Source organism: Leucoraja erinacea, chromosome 7 (genome assembly GCF_028641065.1).
Source record: "Leucoraja erinacea ecotype New England chromosome 7, Leri_hhj_1, whole genome shotgun sequence".
NCBI lineage: Eukaryota > Metazoa > Chordata > Chondrichthyes > Rajiformes > Rajidae > Leucoraja > Leucoraja erinaceus.
The window spans coordinates 3,167,151-3,191,349 of record NC_073383.1 but is presented as its reverse complement, the minus strand read 5'-3'; the positions used below and the strand labels follow the sequence as shown (position 1 = coordinate 3,191,349).

Sequence of the window (24,199 nt, the reverse complement as noted above, 5' to 3'; positions counted from 1 at the left end):
TTATTCTGGAGTTTTTGTATTTTCCGTGTCTAGATGCTTTGGAAATGTGGATGCAGACTTGGAAAGCTGACTTTTGATCACATAAGGTTTAGGGGCCCTCTATGAGGAATGTGGGGTGCAGGCTGTTAATTGGGGCATGTGGGTGTGGTTGAAACAGGTGTGAGGAACAAGCTGGGTGAAAGGGGGGAGGGGAGAGGCATTTCTGATGTTTACATAATTCTTCCTCATGGTAGGTGGCATTCATATCAGCATCTTACTGGAAGATGGGGTTAAGGAGGAAGAGGTGTGATTTGGAGCTTGGTACTGAGGTATCCTATTGTGGAAAGTCTCTTATTATATTAATGGAGAGCACCGTCCTCATATGGAAGTCAACGGGAAGACACACCTTCCAGAGAAGGTGGCATTTCTTCCTGGACCCATTCTCTCTATGAGTCAGGCTTTTTTTTCCATTGGGAATTTCAGCTGGCACACTGTCTTCATTACTGGAGAACACTTGGTGATCTTTTGACAAAACCATGTCAAGAATGAGCATTTGAATTCAAACATAATTTCCCACTGCAACCATTTTGTCCATTCGACCCATCATTAAAAATAGAAAGAGAATAGCATTCGCCACAGCCTGAATAAAACAATAAATGCGAGATGTCAGCACTGAAATATGAAGCAAAACAATTTACTTTAAAATAATCCCTTACGTAAATTGAAAATACAAAATGCAACTTAAAAAAAAAATCTTTGATCACTGGTAAGCCTGGATAGTAGAAAGCGGGTGAATCAGCTTCAAAAGAATTGATAACCTATCAGCAATGTAACTGGCAAACATGTAGGCAATGGAAAGCCTTATGTGCAATTAAAAGAAATACAGCTCAACTGCCAAGCATGTGACATCATGACAACAAAGTAACTTGTGTCAACAAGTGTGGTGGGAAATTATTGTTGCTCCTGTAGCCAGCATCAGATCAGCCAAAGCACTTCAAGCACCCTTAAATTATCCTTCAAGCAACATCTACCAGCAATAAACAAAAACTTGTTAATAAGAAAATTCTCAAAAGGCGCTGTCATCATATGGAAGTCAACAGGAAGACACACCTTCAAGAGAAGGTGGCATTTCTTCCTTGGACTCAATCTCTCTATGAGTCATGCCTTTTCCATTGGGAATTTCAGCTGGTACACTGTCTTCATTTGATGATGTGACTTCCACACATTTGGTATCCCAGGGATGGGCCACAGCTTCTGCTTGCACTAAGTGCTCAGCAGACCAAGGCTCCTGAACATGCTCTTTCTCATGAGCTACTGCTGGTTCCTCTTCATCAGACGCTGGACTTTCAACAACTTCTACTCAAAGGAAGAAGTGGACATGTCAGGACAAAAGACAACACAGATGTTAGAATGTAACAGCTTTAATGGGACACTTTCAGCTCTGCTTTGTATAAAGTATAAGATTAGCTGGAATAGTCATCCTGCAAGCATTTCAAAGGGATGCATACTGAGGTGAGCTTGAATGGAGTGCTTAAATTTAAATATCTTAGTGAAACGTGTACAGGTCAAAATTTGTATCTGTGTTGCAAAAGTCATAGTTATATAGCATGGAAACAGGCCCTTCAGGCCAACCTGTTCATGCTGACCAGTATGAACTTGTTGAGCTAGTCCCATTTGCCTGTATTTGGCCCATATCCCATACCCTATCCATGAATTTAATCAAATGTCTTTTGAATGTTGTAAGTGTACCCACCTCTATTGCATCCTCTGGCTGCTTGTTCCATGAACTCCCCACCTTCTGTGCAGAAAAACGAGCCATCAAGATCTCCTTTAGATATCTCCCCTCTCACCTTATACCTATGCCCTGTAGTTTTAGACTCCCCTACACTGGTGAAAATACTATTCCCAATGACTTTATCTACACCCAGAATGATTTTATCAACCAGTCTATGTTCACCCCTCAATCTGCTGCTCTCCGGGAAAAATAGTCCCAGCCTATCCAGTCCCTCGTCATAACTCAAACCATCCAGTCCTAGTAGCATCCTTGTGAATCTTTTGTGTACTCTCTTTAGCTTATTCATATCCTTCTGACAGCACGGCAAGCAATATTCCCGTTGCGTCAGTGTCCCTGTTCTACAACACTCCCAGGGCCATCATTTTCAAAGTACATTCTGCGCTGGTTTAACTTCCCAAAATGCATAGCTTCGTGCTTGTTTGAGTTAAATTCCACATGAGATTTCTTTTCCCACTTTTTCAGTTGATCAAGATCATGTGATAAACTCAGAAAACCTTCTCCAATGTCCAACACACCAGTGTTTTTGGTGTCATTCACAAACTTACCAATCATGTCCTCTACATTCTCATCCAAATCATTAATATATATGACAAACAACAGACATAGCATTGATCCCTGTTACACACCACCAACACAGGCCTCTAATCTGAAAAACAATCTTCCCTCTCACCCACACCGTCCTTCCAATAAGACAAATTTATATCCAATTGATTAGCTCACAATATAACTTCCAACTGGTCTGCCATACTGAACCTTGTCCAAAGCCTTGCTCAGGTCCACGTAGACAACATCTACCACCCTACACTCATCAACCTTCCTTTGTTACCTTTGCAAAGGCTCAATTCATTTCGTCCAACTTGATTTCCCGCACAGAAGGCTATGCTGACAATCCCTTATCAGTCCTCGCTTTTCCAAACGCAGATAAATCCCGTCTCTCAGAAGGCCCTCCAGTAACATTGTCACCACTGATATTAAGCTCACTGGCCTGTAGTTCCCTACCTTGTCATTGCAGCTCTTCTTAAATAACAGCGCAGCGGTAGTCTCCCTCCAGTCTTCCAGCACCTCTCCAATGTCTAACAAAGGTATAGAACATCTCTGCCAGTGTTCTACCAATTTTTTTCCCTGGCTTCTCACAATTTCCTCGGATACACTTAGTCAGGCCCTGGGATATATCCACTTTTACTAAAGACCACCTTTACCTTCTTCTTTCATAATATTGATATGTGTCAAGACATCACTGTTCTCTTCCACGAACTCCCTAACTTCCTTGACCTTCTCCAGTTTTAATACAATACATTCATATAAGACCTCACCATATCCTGTGGCTACACACAAAAACAGCTGCACTGAACCGTAAGCGGACCTATTCTCTCCCTAGTTATGCTTTGGCTTGATCGGGCTGTCTATACTCGACATATGCGTTCTTTTTCCTGACCAGAGCCTCAATATCCCTCATCCCCTTATAGGAAAGATGTTGTCAAGGTGGAAAGGGCGCAGTGAAGATTTACGAAGATATTGCCAGGCCTTAAGGGGAGGATGAGGAGTGATCTTATAGAGGTGTATAGACCGGGTAGATGCAGAGTCTCTTGCCCCAAGTGGGGGAATCAAGAATCAGAGGACATAGGTTTAAGGTGAGGGGAGAAAGATTTAATAGGAACCTGAGAGGTAACTTTTTCCACACAAAGGCTGGTACGTGCATGGAATAAGCTGCCAGAGGAGGTAGTTGAGGCAGGTACTATCGCATTGTTTAAGAAACATTTAAACTTGTACATGGATTGGACAGCTTTAGAGGGATAGGGGCCAATGCAGCTAGGCGGGACTAGTGTAGATGGGACATGTTGGCCGGTGTGGGCAAGTTAGGCCGAAGGGCCTGTTTCCACGCTGTAAGTCTATGACTCTATGACCCAAGGTTCCCTACATGCCCTTCACTCTAATAGACATATGTATTCGCTGAACTCTTCTTATCTCACTTTTAAAAGCCTCCCACTTGCCAGACGGTCCATTCACCTGCTAAAAGCCTCTCCCAACCAACCTTTGCATGTTCCTATCTAATGCCATCAAAATTAGCATTGTCCCAATTTAGCACTTTTACATGTTACTTTTACATAATCCTTTGTTTTTCCTTGACTATTTGAAAACAAATAGAATAATGGTCCCCTTTCCAAGAGTCCTTCCCCTTTGAGATTTCATCCAAGTATTTTGTATCTGATATGTGGGCAAGCACTGTGAAATAAGCAGTGTCCTTCAGCAATACAAAATAAAGCTAATGTTACTTCAAATGATGATTCCCTTTTAATACTTTGATCTAATTTTTGTGTAAATACACCAAATCTAAAGAAATTTCAGCACTTTAGAAACATGTTTTGAAATGAAGGAATGCATCTTTACATCTATATTTACTGGCCCGCAATACTCAAAAGTATATCGACGTTATGAAAATGTGTGTGCTATTGTAAAAGCCCTGCTTCTCACCATCAAAAGATCTTGTGCATGTGGAAAAAGATACATTCAAATTTCATAACACAGTGGTGGTACAGGAGGTGACGCTTCTTTTGGTATCAGGGTTTGCAGACAGCTCAACACTGCAGATACATTTGTGTCACGAGGCCAAGAGCTGAAAGTGTTTCAGTGATTTCCATCGTTACTGAAGTGAATGCAAAACTGGCATGCCAGAAATGAAAGCTATGTGGAGTAAGCACTCACACATCTAGTGCAGTAATAGGTGGAAGACGTGGATGAACACACAACAATGGAGTGCACTGAATTCATAATTCATGCACTGTTTTACCCAATGTAGGAAGTCCCAAGCTTCATTCTAACCATAGTATTAAGAACCAGAACGTCTTTGACCTGATGGTCTTTGAAATGCACAAGCCTTTCTCAAGCATAATCAAGGTAAGCAAAATAGTGCATCATTTATATATCTTATTTAAACACCCCTAATTAATTGTAAGTGATACCATTTTTGAAATCATGTTTCTTTAAAGTGTTCAATAAAATAAGAGATATCATGTCATTTAGGCAATTAGAAGTATTCCCACCTGATTATAACAATTTGAACACAATGGCTTATAGATTGGTACCTACAGCAACTTCTAAATAGTACTTCTCATGTGGTGAAATCCCTGAAAGTGTTTTACAAATGCATTATCAGTAAGCAATTGTCAGAAAACAACTGATATCAAGCCACAGAAATGGTTGGTTAAGAAGGATCCTACAAGAAAAGTTTACAAAAGGCTTTGGGGGAGAACCAAAATTAAGACCATGGCAGCTCAATCAATGAGTAATTAAAAAAAAGGATGATAATAAAAAAGTCAGAAGTGAAGAACAGAAATGTCAAAATATCTGAAAAATTTGGAAATAATTGAGAGGGGAGCAGGGCAAGACCATGGGAGGACATGAGAATGTTAATATCAAATAGTTAACTTAACTTGGAGCCACTATCAGTTCCAAGCATTAGCCATAGATGCTTGTGCAATGTTACGACATGGGAAGCAGAGTTTGCAGTGTCTTCAGATTTACAGAGGAAGGTCAGATGTGCATCTGAATCATGAAGTTTTGAAACTAAAGGCATGGCGAGATTTACGCAAGAGTTAAAGTGAAGTGTGACAGGAAGGGCATTGTTACAGAGGCGTAAACAGGCAATCTTAGTACAAGGTAGTTCTGCTACAATGTGAGACACGTTGAACAACGATTTTCCAGAATTGATGGCCTGCCCACCACAATAATCCAGTCAAAATTACCAGAGCTCAGTTGAAATGTTTAAGAAGGAACTGCAGATGCTGGAACAATCGAAGGTAGACAAAAATGCTGGAGATATTCAGCGGGTGAGGCAGCATCTATGGAGCGAAGGAATGGGTGACTTTTAGGGTCGAGAGCCTTCTTCAGACTGATGTGGGGATAGGGGGGCGGGAAGAAGAAAGGAAGAGGCGGAGCAGTGGGTTGTGGGAGAGCTGGGAAGGGGAGGGGAAAGAGGGAGAAAGCAAGGACTACCTGAAATTAGAGGTCAATGTTCACACCGCTGGGGTGTAAACTGCTCAAGCAAAATATGCGGTGCTGCTCCTCCAATTTACGGTGGGACTCACTCTGGCCATGGAGGAGGCTCAGCACAGAAAGGTCGGATTCGGAATGGGAGGGGGAGTTGAAGTGCTGAGCCACCGGGAGATCAGGTTGGTTATTGCGAACCGAGCGGAGGTGTTAGGCGAAGCGATCGCCAAGCCTACGCTTGGTCTCACCGATGTAGAGCAGCTGACACCTAGAGCAACGGATGCAATAGATGAGGTTGGAGGAGATGCAGGTGAACCTCTGCCGCACCTGGAAAGACTGCTTAGGTCCTTGAATGGTCAAGGGGAGAGGTAAAGCGACAAGTGTAGCATTTCCTGTGGTTGCAAGGGAAAGTGCCAGGATAGGGGGTGGTTTGGGTAGGAAGGGAAGAATTGACCAGGGGGTTACGGAGGGGAGGAGATGGGAAGATGTGGCCAGTGGTGGGATCCCATTGGAGGTGGTGAAAATGCCAGAGGATTATCTGTTGTATGTGACGGCTGGTTGGGTGGAAGGTGAGGACTAGGGGGACTCTGCCTTTGTTAAGAGTGGGGGGATGGGGGGTGAGAGCAGTGTTACGGGGTATAGAAGAGATCCTGGTGAGGGCCTCATCTATGGTAGTAGAGGGGAGCCCCTGTTCCTTGAAGAATGAGGACATCTCCGATGCCCTGGTGTGGAACACCTCATTTTGGGTGCAGATGCGGCGTAGACCGAGGAATTGGGAGTAGGGGATGGAGTCCTTACAGGAAGCAGGGTGGGAAGAAGTGTAGTCCAGATAGCCATGAGTGTCAGTGGGTTTATAGTGGATGTCGGTCAGAAGTCTGTTACCTACGATGGAGATAGACAGGTCTAGAAACGGTAGGGAAATGTCGGAAATGGTCCAGGTGAATTTGAATGCTGGATGGAAGTTTGGGGTGAAATGGATGGAGTCAGTGAGTTCTGCATGAGTGCAGGAGGTAGCACCAATGCAGTAGTTGGTGTAGCAGAGGTCAGGGATTGGGCCCTGGTACGTCTCGAACAAGGATTGTTTGACGTACCCTACAAAGAGGCAGGCATAGCTAGAGCCCATGTCCGTGGCCATAGCTACCCCTTGGATTTGGAGGAAATGGGAGGAGTCAAACGAAAAGTTGTTAAGGGTAAGGACCAGCTCGGTATCGGTAGACGGGGATTGGTTGGTTCTGTGGTCGAGGAAGAAAGGGAGGGCTTTAAGACCCTCCTGGTGGGGGATGGAGGTGTAGCGTGACTGGACGTCCATGGTGAACATGAGGGAATGGGGGCCTGGAAAACGGAAGTCATGGAGTAGACGAAGAGCGTGTGAGGTGTCTTGGACATAGGTAGGGAGGGATTTAACCAGGGGGGATATGATGGAGTTGAGGTATGTGGAAATAGGTTCAGTGGACACGAACAAGCAGAAACAATGGGTCTGCCAGGACCGTCAGGTTTGTGGATTTTGGGGAGAAGGTAAAATGGGGCCGTGCAGGGCTGGAGAACGATGAGGTTGGAGGCTTGGGAGGGCAGGGAGCCAGAAGTGATGAAGCAAGTTATAGTGTTTGAGATAATGGCCTGGTGCTCGTCTGTGGGGTCATGGTCCAAGGCTAAGTAGGAGGAAGTGTCTGAGAGTTGGCGACTGGCCTCAGACTTGTAAAGATCAACGCGGCAGACTACCACAGCACGTCCCTTGTCGGCGGGTTTGATCACCCAGTCTGGGTTGTTGCAGAGTGAGTGGAGGGCTGTACGTTCAAGGTGGGGGGGGGGAGTTTAGAGTGAGAAAGCGGAGTGGAGATGTTGTGGCGGTTTAAATTATAAAGATCTAAAGCCGGTTGATGGCTCAGTTGAAATTCCCTGAGCGGCCACAGGAGGCATTGCGAGCGGTGAGCGCCCTTTCCGGTCGTGTCCCTCCATCGTGTTTACATCTAAACGTTGAAATCCCTCTGTGACCTTGTCTAATTCTACCTTTGCTGGGTCAATGTTGAAACTTTTTGTCCTTCAACTCTACCTGGTCCCGACGCAGCAGTCCACAACCTCTCCTCCCAGCAGGAGCAACTGTTCAATGTTGCTCCTACCCTCTGGAACTCTAATCTTCCTGTCAAGCCTTCTCTCATTCACTGGTCTCTTTTAAAAGGCGTCTTCCCAAAACCCCTATTCAACTCTGCTCTCGATCTTCTCTCCTAAGTGTTTCGCAAAGACAACACAGTAGACCATTGTTTTAATGCCCCCATAGCAGATTTCGGATATAGTAGATGGAGGGAGGAGGGTTGAGATAAGGAGGGGGCAGAGGGGTGAGGAGGGAGCGGGGGGTGAGGAGGGAGCAGTGATAACGAGGGAGCTGTGGAGGGGGGGGGGGGGGGCGGAGGAGGGAGAGTCGGCCTGAACAAAAGAGCTGTCCCCAAGGGCTACAACGTGAGCCGCAACAACAGCCGTGTCACCGGACCAGGCGGGGGGTGAAGAAGGGCTCGCTGGTGCAACATGTGAGTCGTGAGTGGAGTGGGAAGCCGGGACTGTAAACGGCCGGGGGAGACAGTGGGAGCCGGGGATGGGTCGGCAGCTCATTCCATTCACAATTTACTGTGATTCTATATTTGTTTTATTGACGTTTCTGCCACTCCGTGGTGTTTTAGAGACACGGGAGGGGGGTCATTAGTGGGCCAAGGTATTGTCGTATCGTTATCACGTGACCTCTGTTGTTCCAAAAAAATGATTCATCCTGAAAGGCTCTGGAACCGAGGGTGCTGCAAAATCAGTAATTGCCTGTATTTGCTTTTCTAAGAAATCTTGTGTTAAAGGGTCCAACTTTGGTCTTAACTATTTCCTCTACACATACCTAAAGAAGCTTTTACTATCCTCCTTTATATTCTTGGCTAGCTTACGTTTGTGCCTCATCTTTTCTCCCCGTATTGCCTTTTTAGTTATCTTCTGTTGCTCTTTAAACATTATCCAATCCTCTTGCTTCCCGCTCATCTTTGCTACGTTGTACTTCTTCTTGTTTATTTTTTTATATACTGTCCCTGACTTCCCTTGTCAGCCATGGTCACCTCTTACTGCCCTTGGAATCTTTCTTCCGTTTTGAAATGAACTGATCCTGCATCTTCTGTATTATTCCCAAAAATTCCTGCCATTGTTGTTCCACCGTCATCCCTGCTAGGGTATGTTTCCAGTCAACTTTGGCCAGCTCCTCCCTCATGGCTCCATAGTCCCCTTTGTTCAACTGTAACACTGACACCTCCGATTTACCCTTCTCCCTCTCAAATTGTAGATTAAAACTTACCATATTATGGTCACTACCTCCTAATGGCTCCTTAACCTTAAGTTCCCTTATCAAATCCAGTTCATTACACAACACTAAATCCAGAATTGCCTTCTCCCTGGTAGGCTCCAATACAATATCAATGGGGGTAAAGGATTTATGGGCTAGAGAGTTTCGGACTAGCAATCACAAAGTTATTTTTCCCACAGGATTTTCAAAGTAAAGATTTTTTTCAATTTCAAAATCAGGCAAGAGGTACAGAAGTGAGAAAACACACACCTCAAAATTCAGGGAGTTTTTTCATAGCTGATATCAAACAACTGAACCATCCTATCAACTAAAGAGCAGTCTTGAGCTACCATCTATCTCATTGTATAATTAATTTGCCTACATAATTCAAATAATTTTCCCTAATCCATAACTGATAATATATCCAATTTGTGTTGTTGAAATATGCCTTGTAGCAGAACTACCAAGCTCAAAGTCAAAGTTAAAAAGCTGAAATCTGGTTCATTTTCCAACACTCAAAAAAGGAGAGATTTTATGACGGGAAACAGATGCAGTTTAAAGACAATGTGATCAGTGTCATCAATGTTAGACAAACGTTCTGCCATCTGATGCTGTATATCAGAAGATCATTCCGAGAATTTGTCAAGAGAAGTTGTTGAGATGGAGATGGAGATGGACATGAACAGCTTGCAAAAAAACTGAAGCTGTGCTTTTGGGTGATACCATTGAGGATATCCCTGAGATGAGAAAAGATGGCCTTGAATAGATAAATGTAGCAATTCCTTACCAGGTAATAATGAAGTTATAGGGATTAGCCATGGTGCTGCTTGAAAATTAATTAGTAACTCCATACCAATATTATTACTGTTGGTTTATAAAGCACTGAATGGTCTCGGGACCAAAATACATTTCTGATCTTCCGCTACACGATGAACCATCCAGACCTCTCAGCTTGTCTGGGACACGTCTGCTTTCTGTCTCCAGAGTCAGAACTAAACATGGAGAAGCAGCGTTTAGTTTTTATGCACCACATATATGGAACAAACTTCCAGAAAATGCAGGTCCGCTCCAACTCTCAGTTCTTTTAAATCGGGGCTGAAGACTTTACTGTTTGACGCTAACTTTAATTAAATTAAATAATTATTCACTTCTTACACTGCACTGTAACTTTTATTCTTGTATTTTATACTTGTCATTCTATTTTAGCTTGTTTTTATTTTCTATTCTTTTTAATGACTGTTTTTAATTGTTTTTGATTGGTTTTTGATGCTTTGTGTAAAGCACTTTGAATTGCCTTATTGCTGAAATGTGCTTTATAAATAAACTTGCTTGTTTGCTTACCAACTGTTATCATCTACTTGCACAAGGGACTTCGCTTCCATGTGAGTAAAACAACCGGACTGGTGAATACATGCAAGACGGAACAAGAGGAAGAGGGTAATAAGATAGAAGGAACCATGCTGGGTTCACCTTTGTCCTGACTACACAACACATCATCTGCCTGTTGTATGGAGGCACTGGGGGGTGTACTAGCAGTAGTCCACTGTGAACTGAATAAAGGATGCTCATAGTACTCCTCATCAGAATTGTAAGGCTCTTCCTCATGAGCAGAAACAGAAATGGAAGGGGCTAGGAGTTTGCGCTTCTCCTGAGTGATGGCAGGCTGATAGCTTGAACACCTTTGGAGAGGTTTTTGCTTAACCTCAATCACTAAATCTACAAATAGACACAGTGGTAATTTGACAAACAGACACATGTCCAAAGCAAAATAAATCAGCTACTTACTGTGATGAAACTGACCAAGAAGCATGCACTGTCTGACATAAATGTTTCCATAAATGTTTCAAGTGCTGTTCTCACACTTGAAAGTTTGCATATATATATATATATTTAAAAGACAATCAGGTGGTTAAAAGGTTTTAAACAAATACTAACCTTAGGATGTTTCTATAGTTACTTGAACTCAAGCTGATATTATATTGCATTATCTTCGTAAACTGCTATTGCAGCACAATCTTCTTTGTTGAAATACATTTTTGGCCCTATTTTTACATTCCTTTGATTACACTGTGAAAATACCAGCAACCTGGAAACCTGAACGGAAACCTCTGGAGACTTTGTGCCCCACCCAAGGTTTCCGTGCGGTTCCCGGAGGTTGCAGGTGGTTGCCGGAGGTTGCAGGTAGTGGAAGCAGGTAGGGAGACTGACAAAAACCTCCGGGAACCACACGGAAACCTTGGGTGGGGCGCAAAGTTTCCAAAGGTTTCCGTTCAGGTTTCCTAAGTGGGACATGGGGCATTAGATGTGAAAACCCTCAACTTGCCTTTTGTGATAATCTGCTTTTCCAAGATGGCAAGTTTAAGATTTAACCACTGTTACCCAGTCAATATTGATGATATGATTTAGTTTAGTTTAGAAGGACAGCGCGGAAACAGACCCTCCAGTCCACTTCCGACCAGCAATCCCATTCCACTAACACTATCCTACACACATAAGGGACAATTTACAATTAACCTACAAACCTGTACATCCATGGAGTGTGGGAGAAAATCGGAGATCCCGGAGAAAAGACACGCAGGTCACGGGGAGAATGTACAAACTCTGTACAGTTAGCACCTGTCGTCAGGATCAAAACCGGGTATCTGGCGTTGTATGGTAACAACTACCGATGCATGATATAATGGAAATTTCAACTAATTACAAATTATTCTCATTATGATCAAATCAAGGTTAACTTTAAATTAACTTATTAATTCAGTGAATATGGATTATGTTAACAATGCCACCTCTTATTGTCCATCCCTAATTGCCTCTGAACTGAGGAGGCAGTTAAGAATCAACCTTATTGATGGGTCTGAAGGCACATATTGATTACTGTACAATGACAAATTTCCTTCCCTTAATCAAATGAGACTTTATGGCAATGTGGTAGGTTCATAGTTACAGTCACTAAGATTTGTTTTGTTTTTTAAATATATTTATTTATTCATTATATTTATTACTTGAATTGAAGTTTCCATGGGGAATTGGCAGTCACTTCTTCGAATCAATGGTCGAGTAATCTGGCTGTTAATTGAGTAATATTACCACCAAAGTCTATACGTCCCATGTCTTTTCAAGCCTAAATTACCTTAGCTCACAATCTGACCCTAAAAATAATACTTATTATTTGTGAGAATAAGATTGGCTACCATCGATGGTTGCTGATTTGGTAAAGTCCCATAAGACTAACATTGGACAGCAAGCCATACCAATAAAAGAGGATGGCACTTCACAGAGATCACGACATCTTTATGTGCATAGTTTTCTTCAAAGAACAGTAGCAATGGTCATTGACGACAAAGATTAAGCTTTTAATTACTAGCAAAATGTTATGTTCATATTGTCTGGTTTCTAGCAAAACCCAGGCGAAGAAATGTGTACCGTGCCGAAACTTAAGAGCAATAACATTTTGACCAGGTCATAATATTGGAAGAACATGAATGCATGATTCAGGACCAGCATCTAGCTAGTTTTCTTCACAAAACACTAATCAGCTCCCGATTCTCTCGCATTTGTCTGCTTTTGTTTCAGAATTCACATCTAAAGTGCAAATTGTCACAGAACTACATTATAATGCTGACTTCCCTTTTTGAAAGGTGAATAAATTTAACAGCATAGCTGACAAATCCAAAATCTGAAACAGATGGTCTAAATATTTCACCTACTGTTTAGATTTTTTTTTTTACCAACACCTAGTAACATTAAATAATCTTTCTTTTTCAGTGAAGAATGTGAATGAAAATCTGTAGATTAAAATGTAACAAAAAAAATCATAATTCTCATTAAATTATTTGTATTTTATCTTCTTTTCTCCCTCCCCGACTAAGAATAAAATCGCAACATGCACTACTCCCACCTCATCTGCCCATAGATTCACAGTACTGCAACTGGACTCGCTGGGCAAAGAATGGTCTCAACCCAAAACGTCACCTATTCCTTTTCTCCAGAGATGCTGTCTGACCCGCTGAGTTACTACAGCTTTTTGAGTCTATCTTAGGCAAATCCAAAATATGTTTTGCTAATACGTCATTCTCATAACAATAGAAAGCTTTACGGGTCTTAAATAAAAACCTGTCTTTGAGAGAAATTGTTAGTACTGAAATATCATTCTGTCTTCTATGCGCCAGATTTTACTATTGCTGCTTGGCCAGTTTCATTCACTGCTGTTGTTCATGCACCAACACTCTATTCAGTCTCCACACAACATCCAAACACTTCATGAAAACAAGAAAGTGCTGAACATAATTTGGCAATAAACAAAGGCACATACACATATTTTTAAAATTGCATTAGAATTTCTTCTCATCCTCAATTTCTGTTTATTCATACCTGCAAACTACATCTGTATTTAGTCAAGACGAGTTATGAACTTCCACAGAGATAAAAACACAATGTTCCTACCTCTCTCCTCCGCGGGGCAATGTTCTGATGCTGGAGATGGTGGTGGGGAAGGTGGCAAGTTTGGTATATCTTCAGCTATAAGTAAAATAAAAACAAAATGCAGCAGTTTTATATAAACTCAATAATGCAATAATCCAAAATACAATATTTTGTGATTCCTCGCGATAGAACTTTGGCAGAACAAGAGTCAAGTGAAGTTGCTTCAAATCATTCAGCTCCTTGATACGGATTGCTGGCACACGGAACAAGAGGTAAGTGAAAGTCAAGAGTGTTTTTATTGTCATTGGTACTGAAACGGAACAATGAAATTCGTAGGTAGATAAAAGTACTGGAGCAACGTTTCGGGCCGAAACCCTTCTTCAAACTGAAGAATGAAATTCGTATTTGCAGCAGCACCACTGTTTTTTAAACACAGTACTCTATAGATTACATAATAAATTAACTTTTAAGTTCAATCTATAAAAAACCCGACATAGTGGCAAATAGAACAAATCACAAAGTCCCTAATACAACAAAGATAGTTTGGAGTTCAGAGTCTAGTTGAAATTCATAGTGTTCAATAATTTGATGATTGTTGGGAAGAAGCTGTTTCCTGACCCTGGACATCATAGTTTTCAGACTCCTCCAAACGTCTTCCCGATGGCAGCAGTGAGAGCTGTGGATCCTTGATGCCTTTTAGAGGCAGCGCCTGTTTTGAATCCCTCTAATGGTGGCGATGCAGCTCTATAGGACTTTGGATAGACTTTGATTGTTTTCTCGGCAATATCCGAGGTTGAGGGGAGACGATAGAAATATATAAACTTATGAGTGGCATAGATAGGGTATACAGTCAGAACCTTTTTCACAGGGTGCAAATGTCCAACACTAGATGGATCAGACACGTTTAGAGGGATATTTAATTATCATTTGTACTGGCAACAGAACAATGAAATTCATGTTTCTTACAGCTTTATAGCCCCATTAACATAATAGAAACATAGAAATTAGGTGCAGGAGTAGGCCATTCGACTCTTCGTGCCTACACCGCCATTCAATATGATCATGGCTGATGATCGGTAAATAATAGCACACAAATAAATATACAATAATCAATAATGCCATTAATTAAAAACAAATAATACCAGGTAAAACAGACCATAATAGTGCAGAACTGATGTCTGTTGTGCAACCAAACCAAATTCCATAGTAGATCGTATGTTGCCAATAGGGTTTGAACTTGTCAGTGATGTGCAGTGTTCAAGAGACATAGATATTGGGAAGAAGCTGTTCTTGAACCTGAAGATCATTGTGTTCAGGTTCCTGTACCTTCTTCTTGTAGAAACAAGATGAGAGTTTGGCCACTCACCACTCATCTGACTTCTAGCACCCTAAACTACTGCAAACACTTTCTCTCCAGTCATCTAAATCTCCTGTAACGTTACAAACCGCTAATACAACTTCTCTTATCGTTTCTACTTTAAGAACTACTCAGCTCTCCCGTTAATCTCTTCTGTTCCCTCATCAAAGCTTTCACATTCGTCCTAAAGGAGAGGGGAGCTGAATTATTCACAATATTCCAGATGGGGCTCTGCTAATGCTTTATGCATGATTAACATAGCTTCCTGATTTTGAATTCCACGCTGCATTTTATAAAGCCCAGATCTCATGTGCCTAATTAATAGTTTTGTTCTGAACTACATTCAAAGATTTTTGGAGAAACACTCCTAATGAGTTGCTTCTGGCATTTACTTTAAAATAGTACAATTTAGCACAAACAGCCTCTGCTTAATCTTTCAACCAAATGCACCAGTCCTGTTTTTAAAAATTAAATCTCCTTTTATTGTATCCACCCATTTAAGCAGGCATTCCAAATCTATGAGCTGTTATCTTCTTTGGTGTCTGCAATTCCATACTTTATACATATTGCAATTTTTTTTAAATTATGCTCCGTACCATGTTCAATTACTAACTTGCTTTTGAAAATTGAACAGTATGACGGCACAGTGGCGCAGCAGTAGAGTTGCTGCCTTACAGCGGTCACAGCACCAGAGACCCAGGTTCGATTCTGGCTACAAGTGCTGACTGTACGGAGTTTGTACGTTCTCCCCGTGACCTTTGTAGGTTTTCTCCGAGATCTTCGGTTTCCTCCCACACTCCGAAGACGCACAGGTTTGTAGGTTAATTGGCTTGATATAAATGTAAAGTTTGTCTCTAGTAGGATGGTGCTATTGTGCGGGGTTCGCTGTTCGGTGCGGACTTCATGGGACCAAGGGCCTGTTTTCGTGCTGTATCTCTAAACTAAACAAAACATGCCCTTTTTCCTACAATGTCTGTGCTGAACATGATGCCAAGACCATCAGTTATCCACCTGTACACAATCCATATCCCTCCATTCCATGCACGTCCATATACCTATCCAAAAGTAACTAATGGATCTGTTTCAACCACCAGCGCATTCCAGGCACTCACTACCCACTGTGTAAACAAAAATGGCCCGCACATCTCTTTTAAACTTTGCCTCTCTCATCATTAATCTATGCCTTTTAGCATTTGATTTTTCCATTCTAAAAAAAAATTCTCACGATCTACCCTATCTATCCTTTTCATAATTGTATTTAGTTTTATCAGGTTTCAGACATTCCACAGAAAACAATCTAAATCTGTCCAACCTCACCCTGTAGCAAATCCTCCATATTCCAGGCATCATTCTCATAAATTACCTCCCCGCCCTTTCCAGAGCCTCCACATCCTTCCTGTAATAGGGCATCCAGAACTGCACAAAATACTGCAAAGTCCTATGAAGCTGATCATGATTCCCTTATCCTTGATGCTCTGACCTTTAAAAGCAAGCATACCGTACCCCTTCTTTACTACTGTATCTACTTGTGTTACCACTCTCAGGTAGTTATGGACTTGGACTGCAAGATCCCTCTGTACATCAACGCTGTGAAGCTCCTTGCATTTGACCTCACAAAATGCAACACCTCACACTTACTCAGATGAAACATAAATTCAAGAGCTGCAGTCCGTTTGTTTTTACTTTTTTGTGTTGTTTTCTTTCGTTTTGTCTAGTTAAGTTTTTGGTTTTTAGGTTGTGTTTATGTGGGGGGGGGGGGTGTGAGGGGGGATGAAACGGGGCTTGCTGTCTCTCTCTTCAGGAGAATGCGACTTTTTTGTCGTATCCCCCTTCTCTGCCTCCGTCTGTGCTGAGGCCTAATGGCGGAGCTGGCGACCTCAAGGCTCCGGAGGCAGAGCCAGTCAGACTTGCCCTGGGCTTCTCCCGTGAGGGGCTGGAACGGTGCTCCCGTGAGGGGCTGTGATGCTCCCGTGAGGGCGGCCTGGCGCGGGGCTGAGACTCTCCCGTGAGGGGCTGTGGCGCTCCCGTCGGAGCGGCCCAACCCGATGGTGGAATGTCGCTCCCGTCGGGGCGGCCCAGCTCGAGGGAGGAACGGCACTCACGTGAGGGTGATCCGGCTCGGGGCTGGAACGGTGCTCCGGTGGCTGGGACGGCATTCTGGCGGCGGTGACCTGAGTCCGGGGTTCAGCCGCAGGCCAGCGGCTGCGTCAGCTGGACTGGAGGGCGGCAGCTTCGACCACCCCGGGCCGCGGTGTTTGAGCCGGCCCGTTTGCGGGGTTCGGTGAGCCGCGGAACTGTTTGTGCCATCGCCCGGTGGGGTATCGTCTCAGCGCAGAGGGAGAAGAGGAGGGAAGAGACGGCAGCCCTAAGATTTTTGCCTCCACCACAGTGAGGAGGTGCTTGGAGGATACACTGTGGTGGATGTTAATTTGTGTTTATTGTTGTTTATTATTGTATGATTGTATGTATGACTGCAGGCACGAAATTTTGTTCAGACCGTAAGGTCTGAATGACAATAAAGGTAATTCTAATTCTAATTCTAATTCTATATATTGTGAGAGCCTTCCTCACAGTCCACGACTCAATCTTGGTGTCATTTGAAAACATATTGACCAACACGTCTACATTTACTTACACATCATTTATTCATATTACAAACAGCAATGGTCCCAGCACAGATCCCCGCGGAACTCCACTGGTCACAGGCCTCCAGCCTATGTATTGTCCTTCCACTACAACCGTCTCATCTATCAGCAAGCCAGTTCTGAACTCGCGCAACAAAGTCACTATTAATCTTGTGTATCTTAAGGGCCTGTCCCACTTACGCGACTTTTTCAGCGACTGCCGGCACCCGTCATAATCCATGTGGACAACATCCACCACTAATCACCTTTGTCACCTCCTCATAAAACTCAATCAAGTTGGTAAGACACAACCTGCCATGTACAAAGCCATGCTGACTGTCTCGAATTAGCCTATTCTCTTCCAAATGGGAATAAATCCAATCCTGAAGAATCCTCTCAATAGTTTTCCTACCATTGACGTGAAGCTCACCAACCTATAATTCCCCGCATTTTCTCAACTTCCCTTCTTAAATATACTACCAATCCCTTCCAAACTTAACCACTGCCCGCAAGGTCCAGTCTACTCTGTATTCAAAACAATCTTAAACCTTAGAAAATTAGAAACATAGTAAAATAGGTGCAGGAGTAGGCCATTCGGCCCTTCGAACATGCACCGCCATTCAATATGATCATGGCTGATCAGTAACCCGTTCCTGCTTTTTTCCCATATCCCTTGATTCCTTTAGCACTAGGAGCTAAATCTAACTCTCTCTTGAAAACATCCAGTGAATTGTCCTCCACTGGCAGAGAATTCCACAGATTCACTACTCTCTGGGTGAAGAAGTTTTTCCTCATCTCAGCCCTAAATGGCTGACTCCTACCTCTCTAATTTAAACCTTCCCAACTAGCACTAGTGAACCTCCCTGCAAAGATACTGGTTCCCCACCCGTTCTGATGCAACAAGTCCCTCTTATGCAGGTCACCTCTGCCCCATAAAAGATCTCAATGGTCTAAAAATCTGAATCCCTGCCCCCTGCACCTCCTCAGCCACACAATCATCTATTCTGTCTTCCTATTTCTACCCACTAGCAAGTGGCACTGGGAATATTCCAGAGATTACCACCCTCAGGGTCCTGCTTTCTAATCTTCAGCCTAACTCCCGATATTCTCTTTGCAGAACCTCATCCCTTTCCCTACCTACGTAATTTTCTGCCAATGTACACAACTACTTCCAGCTGCTCGCTCTCCCCCTTGAGAATGTTCAGCAACCGTTCGAAGACATCCTTGACCCTAGCACGAAGGAGGCAACACACCATCCTGCAAGCTTGTTTGCTGTGCCTCAGAGCCAGGCCCAGCACAGCAGTTGCTGCTCTCCCCTGACTAGTCTTCCACAACAGTATCCAAACACGCACAAGATAGACACAAAAAGCTGGAGTAACTCAGCGGGTCAGACAGCATCTCTGGAGAAAAGAAATAGGTGATATATACACACACACTGAACTTTTTTTTCTCGTTTAATATATTGTTCACGTCATATTTAAATATATTACATTTACATATTCTGTTGTGCTGCTGCAAGTAAAAATTTCATTGTTCTGTTTGGGACATATGACACGAAAACACTCTTGACCGTTTCCTTAATTCCCTCTTTACACTTTTTATATTCAATCTAATTCTCATCCTGCTATTTGTCCTAATCCCAATTTTGCTGTTTTATCATGATCTCACTTTTACCATCAATGAAGTCTTAGGTTTTCTCTTTGCAGGAATGCACCAATGCTGTGCCTAATATTGACCCATCATGCTATCCTAGCGATATATCTCTCAATGTATTTGAAGTTCTTAATGTATCCATGCAAGTCACTGCAACTAGTGCACATATTGGCACACGGAAGCAGCTGACCAGAAGTTTTGAGAAAACCTTGACTTGGAAGCTTAACTGTTCCTTTCACCACAAATGTTCCCTCAGCAGCTCAATATATATTTCAACGTTATCTATAATAAATTGGCAGCTTACTTCATGGCATTAGTTACCTTTGAAGTCCCTTTTTGCATTTTACTTTCTAAAGTTAAAGGAGCTTAAGTTAAAGGACTTAAAGTTAAAAGCCTGTCCCACTTAGGCGACTTTTCAGGCGACTGCCAGCGATTGTCAAGTTGCCAGAGTGGAACGCACGCACACACACACACACACACACACACACACACGCGCGCACACACACACACACGCACGTGCGCACACACACACACACACACACACACACACACACACACACACACACACACACACACACACACACACACACACACACACACACACACACACACACACACACACACACACACACACACACACACACACACTTACTTCCTTCACCAGCCCATTATGCAGGCAGGGGACAGGGCAAGCAGGGGGGGTGCTGTCTGAGTGAAATTCACATGGTGCAAAGCCAAGGTGACACAGACAATGAACAGGAAGGTTGGCGCTGTATTTAAGACGGCTAAAGCACAGTGTACAGTAAGTTCTTTAAAAGAGGAGGGGAGAGAGGGGGGAGGGGGGGAGAGTGGTGAAAAGGGAGGGAGAAGGAGTGGAGACAACTTTTAAGAAGCCAGAGATACACGGCCGTGAAGCTCGGCGGACATTAACATTACCGGTCGGTTATCTTTGGTTCTGAAAACTACTGAATATAAATTTTTTCCTAATGAGCCGATGAAATTCACCGGTCAGCACCCGCTACAACCTACGAGAACCTTCGACCTCCTGGCGACCCACTAGGACCTCCTGGCGACCCACCTACGGCACGATAATTCTCGCTACTCTCCATGGCGGCTTCATTCTGGTTGCCGCTAATTTTTCACCATGTTGAAAAATTTGCGGCGACCATAATGAGGCCGCGACTAGTTCCCGGAATGCGGGAACTCCGCACGACCATGAAGGCGACTCCCCGGCAACCACCCGCGAACATGTGGCGACCATGAGGCAACTGCAGTCTTCTGCAGTCACCTAAGTGGGACAGGCCCATCAGGCTTCTTGTCCATCAGCTAGCAGCCTCTCCCTCAAGAGACTCTCTTGTCTATGCCACTTGTAAGTGTCTGTAGGAGTTGAGGAGATGTGAGAATGTGAACTTTGCTGTGCTAGGATTACCATATTTACCTATGACAGCGGAGGAGGCTATTTTTTTCCATTGAAGCAATGCCAGCAATCCTGCTCCTTTCTAATTTTCCCTTCATCATGATCTCACCATGTTATATCACCTCTAACATCTACTCACTTGGGGTAATTTACAGTGACAATTAACATGTCAGCACATCTTTAGGATGTGGGTGATACCAGAATACCAGAGGAAAACCGCACTGGAACAATGTGCAAACCCCATACAGATAGCATCAGAGGTCAGGACTGAAGCCAAGTTGCTGGAACTGTGAGGCAGCAGTAACATCAGCTGCTACAGTGTGCACTAGTTGCAGTGACTTGCATGGATACATTAAGAACTACAAATACATTGAGAGATATATCGCTAGGATTGCATGAAGAATGGTGGGTAAATATTAAGCAAAGAAACATGTGCCGGCTTTGGAGAGGGTCCAGAGGAAGTTTGTGAGAATGATCCCAAAATTGATTGGGTTAACATATGATGAGCTTTCAAAGACAATGGGCCTGTACTCACTGGAGTTTAGAAAGATGAGAGGGGGCTTCATTGAAACTTACCTAATAGTGAAAGGCCTGGATAGAGTGAATGTGGAGACGGTGTTTCCACTAGTGGGAGAGTCCAGGACCAGAGGTCACAGCCTCAGAATTAAAGAGCATTCCTTCAGGAAGGAGATGAGGAGGGATTTCTTCAATCACAGGGTGGTGAATCTGTGCAATTCATTGCCACAGAAGGCTGTGGAGTCAGTCAATGGATATTTTTCGGGGCAGAAATTGGCACATTCTTGATTTGTATAAATGTCAGGGGTTATGGGGCAAAGACAGGGGAATGGGGTTGAGAGACAAAGATAGACCAGCCATGACTGCGGGGCGGAGTAGACTTGATGGTTTAATTCTGTGAATGTGATTTACCTGCAGAAGGCTGCATCGGCAGGTCTCTCAGTGCAGTATCTTTTCCTTGCTCTCCTTTGACCACAGCTACTGCCTCAGCAGTCACTTCCTGAACAATCCTGGCAGAGATCACTTCTGCTGAATGGGCGGAACAAAAACAGTGAGAGCAAATTACATTTTGTCACTTGGACCCTCAACGCCACAATGACCCAAATAAAGAAAAACAAAATTAAAACGGATGTCAAAATATATATTCAGAGAAATATGCTTTATATCTTGTTACAATACATGTTTAGAAACATAGAAATTAGGTGCAGGAGTAGGCCATTCGGCCCTTCGAGCCTGCACCGCCATTCAATATGATCATGGCTGATCATCCAACTCAGTATCGTGTACCTGCCTTCTAACCCTCATTACCACATCTAACTCCCTCTTAAATATAACCAATGAACTGGCCTCGACTACCCTCTGCGGCAGAGAGTTCCAGAGATTCACCACTCTCTGTGTGAAAAAAGTTCTTCTCATCTCGGTTTTAAAGGATTTCCCCCTTATCCTTAAGCTGTGACCCCTCGTCCTGGACTTCCCCAACATTGGGAGCAATCTTCCTGCATCTAGCCTGTCCAACCCCTTAAGAATTTTGTAAGTTTCTATAAGATCCCCTCTCATTCTCCTAAATTCTAGAGAGTATAAACCAAGTCTATCCAGTCTTTCTACATAAGACAGTCCAGACATCCCAGTAATCAGTCTGGTGAACCTTCTCTGCACTCCCTCTATGGCAAAAATGTCCTTCATCAGATTTGGAGACCAAAACTGTACGCAATACTCCAGGTGTGGTCTCACCAAGACCCTGTACAACTGCAGTAGAACCTCCCTCCTCCTATACTCAAATCCTTTTGCTATGAAAGCTAACATACCATTCGCTTTCTTCACTGCCTGCTGCACCTGCATGCCTACTTTCAATGACTGGTGTACCATGACACCCAGATCTCGCTGCATCTCCCCTTTTCCTAGTCGGCCACCATTTAGATAATAGTCTGCTTTCCTGTATTTGCCACCAAAGTGGATAACCTCACATGCTTGAATCCTGTGTGATTTTACTATGTGGGTAGTTACACAGTTTAGGAGTTATTATTCGCAAGCATTATTTCATTCATTTCAATTGACTACATTGATAAATCGAATACAGATGCGATGTTCCTTTGCTGAAATGGAATGTTGTATGGTGGCCAAGTTGGAGCTTTGCTCAATATGACCTACCCTTCATATTACTGTTCAGATATATTAACTGCATCAAAATGGGGTATTAAGGCACATCTTGGTGGACAACTATTGTTCACACCTTTATGATCATTCAAACTTAACTCATGATGGAAGTGGAATTTTGTTTTTGCCTTTTTCAATGCGATTCCAAATCTTCGTGCATCAAATGGTTAGTAAGAAAAGTTATTTGCCATGACGGATATACAACAGTGTGACATACATTGTATTGTAGCTGCCTCCTACACCCATGCAGAACTCAGTGATTTCATTAACTCCACCACTAACCTCCATCCTGACCTCAAATTCACTTGACTATCTCTGACACCTCTCTCCACTTTCTTGATATCTCTATCTTCATGACAGAGGACAGTCTGCTAAAAACCCACTGACTCCCAGTTATCTAGACTACGCCTCCTCCCACTCTGCCTCTTGCTAAGACGCTACCCCCTACTCTCAATTTCTCCACCTCTGCCGCATCTGCCCCCAAGATGAGGCTTTCCATTCCAGGACATCCTTTCTTTGGTAAACGTGTTTCCCCCCTGCTGTCATTGATAGATCCCTCACCTACATTTCCCCTATCTCGTAGTTCCGCACTCACTTCCTCTCCACCCAGATGGAACAAAGGCAGAGTGCTCCCGGTCCTCACCTTTCACCCTACCAGCCTCCACATCTAACACAACATTCTCCGACATTGCCCCCACATCCAATATGATCCCATCACCAGTCACATTTTCCCCTCTCCACCTCTTCCTGACCTCTGCAGAAGGTTGACATGGGCAGGTAGGGCCAAAGAGCTTGTTTCCCCACTGTGTGGTTCTATGACCTATGCTTCACGTCCATCTAGGGACCCCAGCAATTCTTCCAGTCAAGGCAGAGGTTCATGTACGCCTCCTCTAACCTCATCTACAGCACCCAATGTTCCAATGTGGCCTCCTTTGCATCGGCGAGACCAAATATACATTTGGGACCGTTTTGCCAAACACGTGCACTCGGCTCACTAAGGCCTACTGCATTTCCTGTGTGTTAAACATTTTAATTGCTCTTCCCATTCCCACCCTGACCTTTCTCTCCTGGGCCTCCTCCATTGCCAGAGTGAAGCCACAGACAAACTGGAGACAGAGCACCTCACATGGGTAGCGAATAACCCTACGGTATTAATATTGAATTCTCCAATTTTAGGCAACTAAACCTCCCCCCTCCCCACCCCCACCTTCCATCTTCACCCACCTTTCCCTCTCCCTCCTCTTGCCCATGCCCCACCTGTGCCCTCACTGATTTCTCCCCTCCCCATCCTCATTCCTTCCTCTGGCTTCACAATTCGAACGGAGGGCACAGTGGTGCAGCTGTAAAGCTGCCGGCTCACAGCGCAAGAAACCCAGGTTGGATTCTGACTCCATGTGCTGTCTCTGCGGAGTTTGCACAATCTCCCTGTGTTCTCGTGGATTTTTTCCGTGGCTCCAATTTCCTCCTATATGCCCAATACATGCATATT

The 24,199-nt window shown here is 43.6% G+C and overlaps 1 protein-coding gene across 1 annotated transcript in view; it reads right to left on the bottom strand.

Moving 5' to 3' along the window:
* The window catches only part of LOC129698573 (microtubule-associated protein 2-like), a 384,661-nt gene that overhangs the window by 34,954 nt on the left and 325,508 nt on the right, over positions 1-24,199 (bottom strand). The window contains 2 exon segments of the mRNA XM_055637661.1: positions 13,512-13,586; positions 21,469-21,585. Of these exon segments, the coding sequence (XP_055493636.1) occupies positions 13,512-13,586; positions 21,469-21,585 (192 nt within the window).